The following is a 17,102-nucleotide window of genomic DNA, read 5'->3' on the forward strand; positions in this document are numbered from 1 at the left end:
AATTGTATCTTTTGTGTAGCAGAAAAGATAATTGTCTCCCAGTGGCACAATCTGCTGCTGGGAAACGAGACAGTATGGGGAAGAGCGATGGCACAGGTGATCACTCCTAATACTTTGGAGCAGATCGCTGCATGTAAACGCTTTGTTCCCGACAATCTGCTAGATCGTCGTCCTGTGTAAAGGGACCATTGGTCATTGGCACTTGCCCTACCTTACTACAGGAGTCTTGTTGATGGAACTTGTAAACTCAATTATGTGTAATTACTTGACTCTCAAACACATTAAGAAAGGAATGTTTGAAAAAACGGTTTGCGAAAGCAGATGTAAGTTTTCAGCATGAAAAAACTAATTGGGATTTTAGAACATGTGAAGCAAAAAACATACAGGGCTGTATTTCCCTCTGCAATTTTTTTAGAATGCATTGCCCAACGGGTGACATTCATCATCACTGGCATCACCTATACATCCAGCCCAGCCTCAGCTTTAGAGGGGTTAGGACAAATATTACCAAAAAATTGTCATACTCATTCTTAGAACGTACAGCATATGACAAATGAGTGCCGCTGCTTATAACAGCAGTGCGGCCTCTGACACATGGGGGGGTCATCCTATACTTTCCCATTCCATTTTATTTCTTGACAGAGGATAAAGAAACACACATTGGGATCATTGAGTAATGGAGCGCCAGTGCATACAGCGGTAACAGATGACAGATGTCAGAAAAGGGTATTAGAAATCTAGTACATATATGACATTTCCTGCATTCTCTTCCAAAATCTGTTTTCAGCCGTGACTGTGTGATTACTCTATAGTTATCAATCATCTGTGTGTGGAAGGGGGAAGGATATGATACCAACCATGGCCATAACCTGGTACTGCTCTGACCCTGGTTCTATATAAGTAGAGAAGTGTGGGACGAAACCCACAGAAACTTGTTTCAGATCTTACCCTTGGTTCTATTTAAATCCAGGATGGCCAACAGTGTTAACCGCTGACCCAGTCTGATGCCATGTGTCACCAGATTTGTTGCTTCTCACACAAATTTTGCATCTATTGCACCAAGTCTAGTTTCACACACAGCAATCCGGCAGAGAACAGCCTGTTGGAGTTCTCTGAATCCGGCACAGCTGGATAGGGCCGTGTGCCCATCAGACCCTGCTTACTATAAAGGGAACCGGCGGGGATCCAGCCGCTCCCTGCATAAATGCCAGGATTTGGTCAGAAATTGCTGCACGCAACGTTTATGTGGGGTCTGGCGGGCAAGTGGCACTATCTGGCTATGCTGGAACCGCAGAGTACAGCCTGCCGGATTGCTTTGTCGAATGTGTGAAACTAGCTTAAATGTGAAATGTCACTAAGATAATAACTTCTCTCCTACAACTTCTAATTTGTGATCCATACAAGAGAGTTGAGAACCACAAAGGCTTGAAGCAAGTTCCAATCAGTTTCTTGCCCTATAAAACGGGAGTTACTTCCATCGCCTGTCCAATGACACATAACAGCAAAAATAGCTCAGCATAGTGTGGTGTTCTTGCCGTCAAAAAGATGGAAACCCACCAGGGTGGACATAGACATAGAGGGCCCCGTGCAAAAATAGCGTATGGACTCCATGCTATTTAAGAATTTATGAAGAGTGAAGGTCTCATTGCAACCTTACTATGTCTCTCTACTTAAAGGGGTTGCCCATCTCATACATTGTCTCATAGGTGAGGGTGCCACCTCTGGGACCCACACTTAGCTCTAAAATGGAACCAGCGAAGAGAGAGTGTACCACAAATGCGTGGCTGCCCTCAGTTCACTTCTATAGGAGTGCCAAAAATAGACGAGCAGCACGTTCTGCTATTTTTGGAAGTCCATAGAAATGAACGGGAAGCGCACCAAGCAATGGCCACCGCTCCATTCATTTTTATGGGGTTGACGGAAACTGCCAAGCCAGCGCTCAGTTATTTTCGGCAGTCCTATAGAACTGAATGTATGGCTGTGCATGCTTGGTCTGCTCTCCTCCTTTTTGCGGGCTCCGTTTTAGAGATAGTTGTACGTCTCCAGAGGCGGGACCCACATCTATTCGACAATGGTGGCTTATTCTAGCGATATACCCCCAGTTTATGAGATGACACAACCTCTTTATATCAGTAATTTTGAGCATAGGAGACTTTGGTGACCTTATTTTTTATTGTGGAATAGGCCCCTTTTACCTATGGGACCCCAATGAAGCCAAACAGGTCACACCAATGCAATGACCACCCCCGCGCAGGTTCTGTCAACCACCATCGGAATCTATTTAATGATATCGTCAAGGATACTTTTAGATGTGAACAAAGCCTAAATCATGAGTGATATTCGGGGGATTGGGGGGAGACCCTGCTACACAATTTGCATAATTTTCCAGAAGCTTCACGTTACGCTGCTCGATTGAAGCATTCAGTGGCGGAGGGAATGACATCAACTGCAGTGTGCGAGAAAATAGTGGGCTCAAGGATCATTCGAAAACAGAATTTCGTATATTTTCTATTATGTGATGGTTCAGATGACAGAAAACGCATCATCCTATGAGTCAGCCCTTCATATTATCGGATGTGTCAGATGATCAGCATGTGACTCATTATATTCCTTGCCACACTGAAGTCCTCTATAACAAATCAACTCTTCCAGGAGTTAAAAAATAAAATAAGTAGTCAACCCGCCGAAGGCTAAATCCATTCCTGCTGTTCTGTGGTGTCGTGGAATGCCTTTAATTGTAATTATTTTCTCACAATGTTGAATGACTGATTGTTCTCAAAATAATTAACATCAGCTCCAATAAACAGAGCCAATTATTTAGAGGAGTCAGGCTCTCATCTCTAAGCGACAGTACTTGAGTTTAGTTTTAATATTGGGACAAATGGGGGAAAAAAAAATCTAATTATAAGAAGTAAGAGAATAACAGATTCTAATATCCAGGTAAATGGAATGTTATTTCTAATGTCAATTACCGTAATAAGTATGAATACAAATGTGATTTTAAATAGATGCCTCCATATTGTAACAAACTATTGGCCATACAGAAACAACTGACATATTATATTAACTACAAAGACCTAATATTAAGGCAATCAATAAGCCAGAGCAAGGCCTAGCCTATTCTGTCCAAAAAGGAAATATTTCCTGGGCGGTATTAAAGTAATAAAGTTATATAATTAAATATTACTAATCTGCACATTATGAATCAGATGCCCTGGTGAGTCCCCAAAGTCCCCGAATGTTTACAGTGAGCCAAAAGAAGAAAATTCCCACTCGTCAGCTAAGTCGTATTTCAGGATATTTGGTAATACCAGAGATCTATTCACATTAATAAGATAATCGCAGTGGAAAATACCTTTATCTTCTGCTTAAAGGAATAGTCTGGTTTATAAAGTTTGTCTCACTCTGAAGGACCCATTGTGTCTGTCAGTTACATGGCTAGCCATAGCTAGGAAAGAGAGAGAGAGAATGGCTATTGAGCTTAGATTGACAAAGTATAAACTGCTAAAGGTGCTTGGTCAATGATCCACAGGACACCTGGTGTTGGTCCTGTGTGTCTCCATACTATTCATGATAGCAACAGGAGCTCTTCACCCCTCCTGGAAATTCTGCATGGCGCAGAGACACACAGGACACCAGGTGTCATTGTGTCAGGCACCATTGGCTACCATGGCCGTTCCCCATCTAGTATTCGTGAAGAAAACATTGACTAGCCTTTGGTATGTCCAGGACATTGAGCAACCAGTCCTTCTGCCTTTAATGACGCAGTTAGGAGATATGGTGTTCCAACAAGATAATGGCTGCCCACAGTAAACAACGTGCTCCTCAGGGTATCCAGCAGCTTCCATGGCCAGCTCGATCCCAGATCTTTCCTCCACCGAGAACGTCTGGGACTGGATGGGGTGACGGATCTCCCATGCACAGCAGCCAACAACCACTTTGGCTGAAAGAGCATAGAATGATATACCACAGGAGGATATCCAGTATCTGTATGACTGTTACCATGCCAGGGTAGCAGACTGTATTACAGCAAGAGAAGATACCACTCAATATTAATGTGACCCTGCTTCCACATATACCCTGCTGCAGAACCGAAAATAAAGGGGGCACCAACTTTGTCGTGTGACCATTGATCAAGCGCCACTAGCAGTTTATACATTGTCAAATCTCAGCTCAATCGCATTACGTTTTCTAGGTGTTCTTAGCTATACCAGTGTATACCATGTAAATGCAACCTAAACCTAGAATGGACTGAATTTGTCCATTCTAGGTTTAGGTTTTGGACAAATTCAGTGTGTTTATCCCCAGCTCCATTGCTCGTGCTTGAATATAGACATTTATACTTCGTTACATTTTGGTAAAATTTGCCACATATTCAAAAGATACAATAAAAGCAAACTCTAGTAATACAAGACGGATACTTACCATCTCCCGTTTCCATAAGTTCGGCGTTACCATATTTGGAGGTTGCCCGCGATGTTGATCCCTGTGGTCTTTCTACTTGTATGGAGTGCTCTGAGGTGTATGTGGTAACATCTGGAGGGGCTGAATGGTTTTCTGTAAAAACACAGCAAGACTTAGCCATGGAGAAGACATCGCTCTTCGATGGAAACAGAACAGTAGACTATATTCTTACTGATCGTTCATTTCCCACACAGATAGAGGAACCAACACATTACTGATCAACTTTTACATCAGGCGGCCAAAACTGATGCTTTGCAAATGTATAAAGGACATTTATTCTGAAATATTAAAAAAACAAAACATATACTAGCTGAGGCTTCTGCAAACAATACAAAAACTGGGGCGGGATAGACAGCAATGCAACCATTGACTATTCCAAACATCTGGGAGGGACACAGGCAATTTTCACAGACATTTCAGGTACGTAAGCACAGGAGTTACTGCCAAGCATTTCTTGCATTACAAAACTACCATATTTAACCAATCATAAACCTCATTTAAACATCATATATGCCTTGTATACAATGTTTAAAAAGCCCAAGACTAGCGATGAGCGAATTTCTTAAAATTCCATTTGGATTCAATTTGGCCGAAATGGTCAGGTGATCAGATTAGAGTCCAAATAAATCCAACATTCTCCAACTACCCAACAGTTGCGTATGACATTCTGAGGTCTCCTAGGACATGCAACTCAGTTCAAACCCTTTAACGCCAAGACAGCATTGGTAATCTTAAAGTGACATATGAGGGCGAGTCAAAAATTATTCATAATCTGGCTGTAGAATTTTAATCAACTTTCAGAAAAGACAAATATCTTATTTTTCGACAATCTCCCTAGTCACTCCTGGGAAGGTCTGAATGTGTTACGTCAGTTCATTTAGACTGAGGTGCGAGAAACAATGGTTGCCCCACTTCTGATTTGCCTGAAAGAAGAGTTGCGTGCAGTGGTTCGTTTTTATCGAAGACTTTGTGCACAATATGGAAAGAGTGTTTTGTTGCAATGAATGAATAGAGTTGATCAAGGAAGGTCGCACAAGTGTCAGTCATGAAGAAAGAACTGGACGCTCGGCCACAACTGATGACCACATTGAGCATGCACGTGAACTGATCCTGTTGGATGAGTGAGAGTGGATTATGTGGCCCTACGAGGACCAAGATTCATGTCTGATGAAGAGTTGAAGACAGCGGTGCATTTGTGGCTCACAGCTCAGCCTAAAACATTTTATAAGGTGGGAATCTGAAAGCTTGGGGACAGATGGACAAAGTGTATTGAAAAGAAGGGAGATGTTGAAAATAATCTATTTGTCTTTTCTGAAAGTCGATTAAAATAAATTCTACAGCCAAGAGTGTGGATAATTTTTGACTCACCCTCATATACGGCTATGGGTAAATGAATGGCTGTTGGTGGTAACAAACTGCCCTGCACTGTAGGATGAAAAAAAAAAAAAAAACAATATAGTCTGCTTTTTTGCTGCATATGCCTGCTGGTGTGTATGTAACCACTACCTGGGGTCATGTGATCATCCTTCAGGTTTCTTATATTCTAATCTGAAAAACGACTGCTGCTATTCTGAGAAATTCGCCAAATCGAATCATGAAAAATTTGGATTTGTCCTGAATTTTTGGAAAATTTAGGTCAAATTTGATTCATTTAGATTTACCTTGCTTGTCTAAACCTATGTCCAGATAAGTAATGCCAGTTCTATAATCTTAGATGACACGCCACCCATTGCTTAGTGACCTCTACATCATATTTCAATATAGGTTTGATGATTATTCATGTCAGACACCACTGCTGCCTTAATGGACTCAAATACATTTTAAACATAAACTGCCATTGGTAAAATATTATAATAAATAGTGCTGATCAGTGCAGCTTTCCTAAACTGTGATTCTGCGCATTTAACAGGATCAAACTAAGCGTCAGGCCGCGACATAGGAAATAAACACAAAACTAGAACAAAAGTCATATGTGAAAGGAGGGATCTATAAAATCACTTCGTGTTATTGCATTTTGCAAATATAACAACAGCACAGGCCAATGTTGTGCAGCTATATGTACAAGTAAAAGATTTTAAAAAAAAGTTTAAAAAGTTTAAGAAATATGAAAACTTCAATCCAAATGATATACTGTCGAAAGAACAGGTCTATTGCAAGGATATAGCTGCCTCAATAACAAAGTAGAATAAGGTCCAATTTTAGCAGTACAGCAACTTCTTTAAGGGGACCTTTCACCAAAATATGCAATGCAATCTGACAGCACCATGTTATAGAGCAGGAGGAGCTAAGTAGATTGATACATATCTTTGTGGGAAAAGATTCAGTAAAACCTGTAATTTATACATTTACATCTGCTTTTTCTAACTTCTGCTAACAGCATAGGTACAGGAGGGAGGGGCTATCAGTGACTGACAGCAATGTGTGCATAAGTGTACATAGAGAGACCGCTGTCAGTCACTGATAACTCCGCCTCCCTGTACCGATAGCCGTCAGGGCTGCAGATATAAATGTATAAATTACAGGTTTATATCAATATATATCAATCTGCTCAGCTTCTCCTGCTCTATAACATGCTGCTTTCAGATTGCATTGCATTTTTTGGTGACAGGTTCTCTTTAAAAGGGAACCTGTCACCAGGATTTTGTGTATAGAGCCGAGGACATGGGTGGCTAGATGGCCGCTAGCACATCTGCAATACACAGTCCCCATAGCTCTGTGTGCTTTTATTGTGTAAAAAAAAAAATCGATTTGATACATATGCAAATTAACCTGAAATGAGTCCTGTACGTTAGATGAGTCAGGGACACGAGAGTTATCTCAGGTTAATTTGCACATGTATCAAATCGGGTTTTTTACACAATAAAAGCACGCAGAGCTATGGGGACTGGGTATTGCGGATGTACTAGCGGCCATCTAGCAACCCATGTCCTCAGCTCTATACACAAAATCCCGGTGACAGGTCCCCCTTAAGGTCTACTACACATAGACATAGACATATTATGGTTTTGCAGTCTAGGAGGTCTACCCTGTACTTTTGTAGGCTTCTTCCTGTTAGATATGTATGGAACCAGAAAAGAAGATTGTGACATGCTCTACTAGATGCGATATCATGTACTCTTCTGCAGAGCGTAACTTCTCATAGGGTAGAATAATTCTGTAATACAATGCTGTATGGTGGCTCCATATGCCTCCACTTTGTGCCTATGGGTCCACAGTAGAGAGCGGTGGGGACTTCACAGACCTCCTGATAGGCCAGGTGCACACGTAACTGCCCTACCCTTTTGTGAATACTCGCTCTTTAAAATCAGAAGTGCAGAACCTCTCTATAATTTACATTAGTAAATTAAATAAAACTAAAGCTGAGTGAACCAAGGGGAATACTTGCTAAATATCTAAAGATGTTTTTTGGCATATGGAACTATGAAGAAATATATGTAACTTTATTTTATTAAATAATTTACCAATATAACAATACTTAGTTTTACAAACAGCGTATATCCTATTAAGTACATATGTTTACTGCTCCCTTCAAAACACATTTTGCCCTAAATTCCGCGACAAAGATTGATAAACCATAGACCCATTGTCAATTACACCAAGCAAGAGTCAACTCCTAAATTGTGGTATCTGAAGGGTTTCCCATAAATCACAGTGCTAAGCATTGACAGATTTAGTGATTTTTTTATTAATTTTTTAAAACTTTCTTGCATTAGTTATTTTTCTTTATATTTTTTTTTCTCAGTATTGCGTTAAATTGTATTACTCAAAAATTAAATGGGGGGAGATTTACTAAGGTAAATACACCAGGAGTCTACTTCAATGTGTGCCTTACACCTCAGTTAGTATGTGCTTGAGGCCTTTTTTGTGCCTCACTAAACAAAAAGGATTAGAGGAAAAAGAACGTGGTTTAATGGAAAATTGTACCAAAAATGTAAGTTGTGGTGCAAAGTAAGCTAACCAATAGGTGGCGTGAAGTTATATAATAGCGTCTAACATGTCTGGCAAGATGCACCAAATTTATTGAACAGCCGAACCCCTGTGATGAATTTGGCACGTCTTTAGACTGTCTAGTTTGCACTGTCTAAATATTACACAGGATTAGTAAATCTGCCCCGCTGAACACTTAAAATGTACTGGAAACAAAATGTATATGTTTTAATGAAGGCAATAAAAGGCAGATTTATCTTATTGAAAATGTTAGGCAGGCAAATGAATACATTTTGTTGGACCAACTAGCAAAAATAGGCAATCCAAATCCAATCCAACATACAAATCGAGGGATGGCGGGGTCTTACAGATTTGTAAGTACTTTCACCAGTTCATTTGAATATCAAAATATGTTGGGGAAAGAGTAGTGCAACTACTAGTATTAGGCCAATTATACCTTCATGCTTGCTAACGTCACTTATCATTTCTCAATAGTATCTGTAGCGCCCATATAATGCCTACGTAAAATTTTGGTGCGCTTTAAAACCTCATAGCCAACTCCATGTAGTATGGGAGTCAAGAACAGATATGTGAGTGGCTCGGAAAAGGGCTTACACACATGTGGACAAAACTGTTGGCGTTCTTCCGTTAAAGAAAGAAAAACCCACAAAGGTCGCTGAAATAACTTGAAACTGACAAAAGTAATAATAATAAAATTTACTGAAAATCAACTAATGAAAATCAGACATTGCTTTTGAATTGTAATAATCAAAAATAAAGAAATAAAGGAACTAACTGGCTTGGACAAAAGTGAAAGAACCCCTAAAAAAGCCTTAAAATAATGTAACCATATGGAGACATTAAACTAAGGTGTGTCCTGTACTTAACATGACATGCGTCTTCAAACTTGTAATCAGTCAGCCTGAATATTTCAAGGGTGAAAAGTAGTCACTGTGCTGTTTGGTATCATGGTGGATACCACGCTGAACGTGGACCAAAGAAATCGCTTGACTGAAGTGATTGCCTCAAAAAGTTGTACAACAAAATATTAAATTAGGAGTTATATGTTTTTGTGGTGCTGTTCTGGTGGGTTGGTGGGACCCAGTGCCATGGGTGGCATCGTCAGACAGCATGGTTGCTGCTTTGACTCCTGGGTCCCGCCGCCTACCAGGATATCGCCGCTTTGTCATCGCACCGTGCTGCGCCCTTTTGTCAGAGTAGGTCCCACTCAATAGAGGCTTCCTTGACGTGGTGAGTGGGCTTATGCCTTTTGATCAAAATGTACACTAATGCCTCTTGTACAGCATGCAATACGGGGGGCTGTACACTTTTTAGGTCAAAGCCAAGCACTGTGGATGTGCGACCCAGTTCTTTTTTCTCCCCCATATAATTGTTATTTGAATCTTTCTTCTTTATTACTGGTGTCAGCACTCCTCCCATTCGGCACAGGTGGTTTTAATCACACAGGATTGCATATAGTGGTCATTGACCTGTAGCTCCTGATAGTAATGGACATGCTGTGTTAGACAGCTGTTCATATGGTGCGATACTGTGCGGTGGCCTTTGTTTTTGTGGTGCTGTTCTGGTGGGTTGGTGGGACCCAGTGCCATGGGTGGCATCGTCAGACAGCATGGTTGCTGCTTTGACTCCTGGGTCCCGCCGCCTACCAGGATATCGCCGCTTTGTCATCGCACCGTGCTGCGCCCTTTTGTCAGAGTAGGTCCCACTCAATAGAGGCTTCCTTGACGTGGTGAGTGGGCTTATGCCTTTTGATCAAAATGTACACTAATGCCTCTTGTACAGCATGCAATACGGGGGGCTGTACACTTTTTAGGTCAAAGCCAAGCACTGTGGATGTGCGACCCAGTTCTTTTTTCTCCCCCATATAATTATTAAATTAGGAGTACCATCATTTTGGTCCAGGCCACTTTTACTAGTTTGTTTTTAAAAATTATTCTGTTGAACCACAATTCAAAAGCAATGTCAGATTTTCGTTAGTTGATTTTCCTTAAAAAAATAAAAAATTCTCATAACTTTTGGCAGTTTCAAGTTATTTCAGTATCCATTGTGCGTTTTTCTTTCTTTAAAGGAAGGGCACCAACAGTTTTGTTCACATGTGTATAAATTACATTTTGTAGTAAGTAAAGGTAAGTAGAAATGAGTTTTGTAGCAACTTGGGTTCTTCTAGCGTGCAACAAGAGAAGCAGCAAAGTGATTGATTGCTTCTTCTCCTAAAGCCATTCTGGAGCGGGATCAGTATTTTTTACACAGACAAATCCCCCTCCCAAACACACAGCGGGGATGTATCAAAAAGCATCAGCTAGGAACAATTTGGAAGTACTGACCCGAGTCAAGTTAACCTCCCATCATACATCAAACTCTAAATACTCCATTAATGTCTCTCAACGACAAGAAATACTGCAAGCCCATGCCGGGGTTTTGTCTTAATGCTCAACAAACTCCACAAGCAAAGCAAGAAAACAGAAGGGGGGATGGACGGTGTCTGAACGCTGACAAACAATTGATTAGACTTTTTTTCCTCAGGAGCAAAAGGTTTGTGGGGGAGAGACCATAAAACACCACAAACCATCACAACAAACCAAAGAAGGATGACATACATAAATCCAGATGCAGATAGAACAGAAATGTTCATACATTTCAAGGCTGTGTTCCCAACTTCATTTTTATTATGACAAAAACAGTGGAAAAAATTGCTTTAAATACCCTTTAAATGTCTAAAAGGAGAGAGTGAAGTGTGCCCACTGACTGGCCCTAAATCTTCTTACTGAGGGTCAGATTCTCTTAGTGGCAAGTAATCAGGAAATTGGGAATTTTGGGGGCAGATGCATCACCTATCCCCACTTCAGCAGGGCGCTGAAATAAACAGCTTAGTCATGTTTGGCCTATGGACATTGCTTATGGTGTAGACTAGGGATGAGCGAATTTCCGCTTATGAAATTCGTTCACACTTCGTTTGGTGGTAAAAGGTAAATTGCGTTATGGATTCCGTTACCGCGGACCATAACGCAATTCTATGATGGAATGCATTACAGGCATTCCATTATTCATTCCATCATAATAGAAGTCCATGGGCTGCAAAACGGATCCGTCCCGTTTCTGTTATGTATTATACTTCTGAGCTAGAATTTACTATTCTGCAAGGTTCAGAGCCGATAGTCCCCAGCATCACCTTCTGGTAATATAAAGGACATCTGTCAGCAGTTTTGTACCTATGACACTGACCTGTTACATGGGCGCTTGGCAGCTGAAGGCATCTGTGTTGGTCCCATGTTCATATGTGCCCACATTACTGAGAAAAATGGAGTAACAGAGGTGTTGTCATTACACCTAGAGGCTCTGCTCTTTCTGCAACTGCAGCACCCTCTTCACTTTGATTGGCAGGACCAGTTAGTGAAACGTGACCACACCTGGTCCTGTCAATCAAAGTGCAGAGGGTGCGGCAGTTACAGAGAGATCAGAGCCTCTAGGAGTAATGCTAACGCCCCTGTTGCTCCTAGAGGCTAATTTAAATCTATTAAAACATCTTTGTTCTCAGCAATGTGGGCACATATGAACATGGGACCAACACAGATGCCTTCAGCCGCCAAACACACATGCAACAGGTCAACCAGTCAGATGCCCTTTAATAAAAACTTCCCCAGTGCTAAGCTAAAGATGCCCATACATCTTCAATAGGTGTCGGGCTAACCCTCGCTCATCCGGCAGCTATCCTTAACTCTCCCATACACATGCAGTCTTGGCCTGGCCAAGCATGGATGTGATATCAATAGGAAGAGGGGAGCAAGACGCTGATAGAAACCTCTGATGGCGGCTTATAGCCCTTTAGAACAAATAGATCAAGCGTTAAAGATAGTCATCTGGTCCCGCTGCAATCGGCAGGTTTGGTTGACTTTACCTTTATGTGTACGGGCATCAGAAAGGGATTTTCCAGGATTTTTATATTAATACCCTATACTTAGGAGCTACTAAAAAAGAGCTGATTGGAGTGGGTGCCAAGAGTAGGACGTCCACAGCTGTGTGTCAGTAGCTAAAGCGACAGAAATAAACACCAGAACTACACAGTGCCATCCACTGTGTAGTGGACAAAGGCGGTTACTGCAAAGTTGCTCCCATTGAAGTGAATGTCCACTACACAGGGGTAGTTTCATCACCAGAGCTACAACAGAACAGCTGATCGGCGGAGGTGCTGGGAGTCAGACCCCTGCCAATCAGATATCTATGACCTACACTAAAGATAGGCCACCTACATAAAAGTCCTGGAAACCCTTTTAAAATGGAATATGTCATCAGACAGATATCAATTGTTTAAATCAGTCTTTAGAATTTTGGGCAATTTTTTGTTTTCCCCCCATGTCATTATCTATATTTTAAAAAACATATATACCGGTAATCCTGCAAATCTCACAATGGCCACTAGACCTAATAATAGGTTTTAATTTCCTGTTCTGTGAAGGTAACTTTTAAGTAACACCTCTGTACAGATATCACAGCTTATCTACTCCCTCCTGACCTCTGTACAGGTCACACAGCATGTCTAGAAGACTACCATAGAAGTCAATGGGGTCATCTGTCCATTGAGTCTACAGCCTATGTAGCTGCTCTCAAAAGATAGGAAGTTTTGACAAAGTTTAGGCCTAGTGACCAGTGTGAAAACTGCAGGATTATATACACTTTTTTAAAATATTGATAGCGATTGAAAAATAAAAAAACAAAACTCACCAGAAATTCTAAACAATATGTTTAACATAAAAATGTGATTTAAACAATAGGTAATTTTCTGCTGACACTTTCCCTTTGACAGTTTCTAATGATGGCCAGAAGAACTGTGACTGGTGCTTTGGACTAAATAAAGGCCATCACTTGGGATCAGTGCAAGCAAAGAAGGGTAATGTATTTACAAGATAATTTAGGGGGGGTTTCTGACTCTTTATAACTGATGATCTATATTCTGGATACATCATCGGTATCCGATTAGTGTTCGATACCCGGTACCCCCGCCGATCAGCTGTTTGAGAAATTACCGGTGCTCCTGTGAGTGATGTAGCCAACTTACCAAGAAATGCCCCGTACATTGTATAGTGGCTGTCCTTGGCATGGTATCGCTGTAAATGGGGCTGAGCTGCGCCTAGGCCACGTGGCCAATGAGAGTGACATCACTGGCCCAGGGTTAGCCGGTGATGTCAGGAACGCCGTCGCTTTCTCAAACTACCGATTGGCAAATCTTGGGTGTCCAGAGGACAGGTCATCAGTAGTAAAATCTTGGAAAACCGCTTTAAGTAATGTATGTACAAAATTACATTTTATGCAGATTATACATTGGACAGCTATATAATATACAGTACAGACGAAAAGTTTGGACACACCTTCTCATTCAAAGAGTTTTCTTTATTTTCATGACTATGAAAATTGTAGATACACACTGAAGGCATCAAAACTATGAATTAACACATGTGGAATTATATACATAACAAACAAGTGTGAAACAACTGAAAATATGTCATATTCTAGGTTCTTTAAAGTATCCACCTTTTGCTTTGATTACTGCTTTGCACACTCTTGGCATTCTCTTGATGAGCTTCAAGAGGTAGTCATCTGAAATGGTTTTCACTTCACAGGTGCGCCCTGTCAGGTTTAATAAGTGGGATTTCTTGCCTTATAAATGGGGTTGGGACCATCAGTTGCGTTGTGGAGAAGTCGGGTGCACACAGCTGATAGTCCTACTGAATAGACTGTTAGAATTTGTATTATGGCAAGAAAAAAGCAGCTAAGTAAAGAAAAACGAGTGGCCATCATTACTTTAAGAAATGAAGGTCAGTCAGTCCGGAAAATTGGGAAAACTTTGAAAGTGTCCCCAAGTGCAGTCACAGAAACCATCAAGCGCTACAAAGAAACTGGCTCACAAACGGACAGCCCCAGGAAAGGAAGGCCAAGAGTCACCTCTGCTGCGGAGGATAAGTTCATCCGAGTCACCAGCCTCAGAAATCGCAGGTTAACAGCAGCTCAGATTAGAGACCAGGTCAATGCCACAAAGAGTTCTAGTAGCAGACACATCTCTAGAAACCACTGCTAAGGACAGACAACAAGCAGAAGAGACTTGTTTGGGCTAAAGAACACAAGGAATGGACATTAGACCAGTGGAAATCTGTGCTTTGGTCTGAGGAGTCCAAATTTGAGATCTTTGGTTCCAACCACCGTGTCTTTGTGCGACGCAGAAAAGGTGAACGGATGGACTCTACATGCCTGGTTCCCACCGTGAAGCATGGAGGAGGTGGTGTGATGGTGTGGGGGTGCTTTGCTGGTGACACTGTTGGGGATTTATTCAAAATTGTAGGCATACTGAACCAGCATGGCTACCACAGCATCTTGCAGCGGCATGCTATTCCATCGGGTTTGCATTTAGTTGGACCATCATTTATTTTTCAACAGGACAATGACCCCAAACACTCCTCCAACCTGTGTAAGGGCTATTTGACCATGAAGGAGAGTGATGGGGTGCTGCACCAGATGACCTGGCCTCCAGTCACCGGACCTGAACCCAATCGAGATGGTTTGGGGTGAGCTGGACCGCAGAGTGAAGGTATAAGGGACAACAAGTGCTAAGCATCTCTGAGAACTCCTTCAAGACTGTTGGAAGACCATTTCAGGTGACTACCTCTTGAAGCTCATCAAAAGAATGCCAAGAGTGTGCAAAGCAGTATTCAAAGCAAAAGGTGGCTACTTTGAAGAACCTAGAATATGACATATTTTCAGTTGTTTCACACTTTTTTGTTATGTATATAATTCCACATGTGTTAATTCATAGTTTTGATGCCTTTAGTGTGAATCTACAATTTTCATAGTCATGAAAATAAAGAAAAACTCTTTGAATGAGAAGGTGTGTCCAAACTTTTGGTCTGTACTGTATATATATATATATATATATATATATATATATATTTATTACATTATGGCAACAGAGAACAAACTAATATGACAAGTAGGTAGTCAATAGAAACCACCACGTTTGTTCGGTATATTTCTGCTTTTATGTGGTGTCCCTTTAGTGGTTGTAATGCAGACCACCACTTAAATGGCACAACAAGACACCAAAGATCTATAAAACGGGATAAATTGATGCGAGGGAGGAGCAGGGAGGTTGTGGAACGTTATGTACTCACCATTTTTAGGTGTGCTTTGCCAATGGCAAGAAGCACCTTTAGCACTCGCCTGATTCTGTCCGTTTGACGTTAAGAAAAAGCCGCGACCGCTTTTGTCACAAGACTCATTTTGAAAGTGTTCCTTGATGGAATGCACAACTGTCAGTGAAGGTAAAACACACCAAGATGTGAGGATCGCCTCTCAGCTAAGCAGTGAAGGAGTTAATGTGCAACACAAGTTTATAATCAAAGAGGTCTTGTAGCTGAGCTCACAGATTATAAACAGATTTTCCAAGAAAATCTACGGCATGTCTACTACATCAGCCTATGAACTCATGAAGTCCATTAGGAACGCTCCACATCAATATATCAATACACTATGGAAGCTGGTGGTGATGATTCACCATGACTTCTATAGCACTATCGCCCACCACTGACCAGCATTCTCCAAGAAAGAATGGACCCATTCGGCAATCCCGCTAAAACACAACCCTCCTAATGACATTCGGTGCTTATGGATTTTAAGTAACATGAATGGGAAATAAGCAAATTGCCATTCTAGGGAGAGGGATAAGTCAACATAACAAGGAAGAAGCTTGGGCAGCTAGCACTGGAGAGCAAATTCAAGATGCAAAAAGTCAACTATACATACTGTGGTACTGTCCATCTGTCCTCCTATTTCCTTCAGGAAAGAAAAGCAATCGTAAGCCAAGGTAGCAAAGGCTCAATGAACGTGCTTGTGAGACAATATACATGAGATGCTGAAGACATAAGATGATAGACTCCCCTCCACTTAAAGGGTTTTTCTGGGATTTTGATACTGAGGACCTATCTTCAGAACAGGTCATCCGATACCTGGGACCCCAGCCGATCAGGTGTATGAGAAGGTAGCGGCGCTCCTGTGAGTGTCGCGGTCTTCTCTCACAGCTTACCAAGCACAGCGCTGTACATTGTATAGTGGCTGTGCTTGGTATCGCGCTCAGACCTATTGAAGGATAGGTCATCAGTATCAAAATCCTGGAAAACTCCTTTAAAGGCTATAAACACCTTCTGGGGAACTTTTTTTAATCATTGCATTTTACAAATTTTGAGCTACAAATCATATTTTCAATTGGTCTTTATATTAAACATTTTCAGCAGTTTTTATTCTACAGAGTTAAGTTTCAGACTATTTGTAGAGTATCTCGCTTTCAATTTCACACTGAACCGTCAAGTTGCTGCTCCGACAGCTCCATTTGAAGCCCCTATCTCTGAGTTCCTGACATACAATCATAGAAGATTGACTGGGGGAAGAGTGCCCAAACTGTAACCCAAAACCAACTTATTTATAGACAAGTGCCAACACGGCAATTTAACCTGAATACTACAGTACAATACAATGTATCTTCCATGTACTTTATCATTTAGCTATAACAGCCTGCCTACATTCAGTGCGCTGCCTGTGCTGTTCATAGTGCGCCCTGCGCTGAAGAAGGGCAGAGAAGATCTAAGGCATATTGGTTCACCATAGACTTTTTCCAGGGTGCGGGTGCCCACAGAGAGGGCTCCGAGTGC

At 41.4% G+C, this 17,102-nt stretch overlaps 1 protein-coding gene across 6 annotated transcripts in view; it reads right to left on the reverse strand.

Moving 5' to 3' along the window:
- The window catches only part of DIP2C (disco interacting protein 2 homolog C), a 420,623-nt gene that overhangs the window by 173,042 nt on the left and 230,479 nt on the right, over positions 1 to 17,102 (reverse strand). For 3 of the 6 annotated variants that reach the window (XM_044292959.1, XM_044292958.1, XM_044292963.1), the window contains 3 exons: positions 16,201 to 16,230; positions 15,570 to 15,707; positions 4,426 to 4,557 (listed from right to left, as the gene is read on the reverse strand). In XM_044292959.1, coding sequence (XP_044148894.1) covers positions 4,426 to 4,557; positions 15,570 to 15,707; positions 16,201 to 16,230 — 300 coding nt within the window. The remainder of the gene's footprint in view (positions 1 to 4,425; positions 4,558 to 15,569; positions 15,708 to 16,200; positions 16,231 to 17,102) is intronic. The other 3 variants (XM_044292962.1, XM_044292961.1, XM_044292960.1) reach the window with 2 other exon arrangements.

The sequence above is a fragment of the Bufo gargarizans genome, chromosome 5 (assembly GCF_014858855.1).
Source record: "Bufo gargarizans isolate SCDJY-AF-19 chromosome 5, ASM1485885v1, whole genome shotgun sequence".
NCBI lineage: Eukaryota > Metazoa > Chordata > Amphibia > Anura > Bufonidae > Bufo > Bufo gargarizans.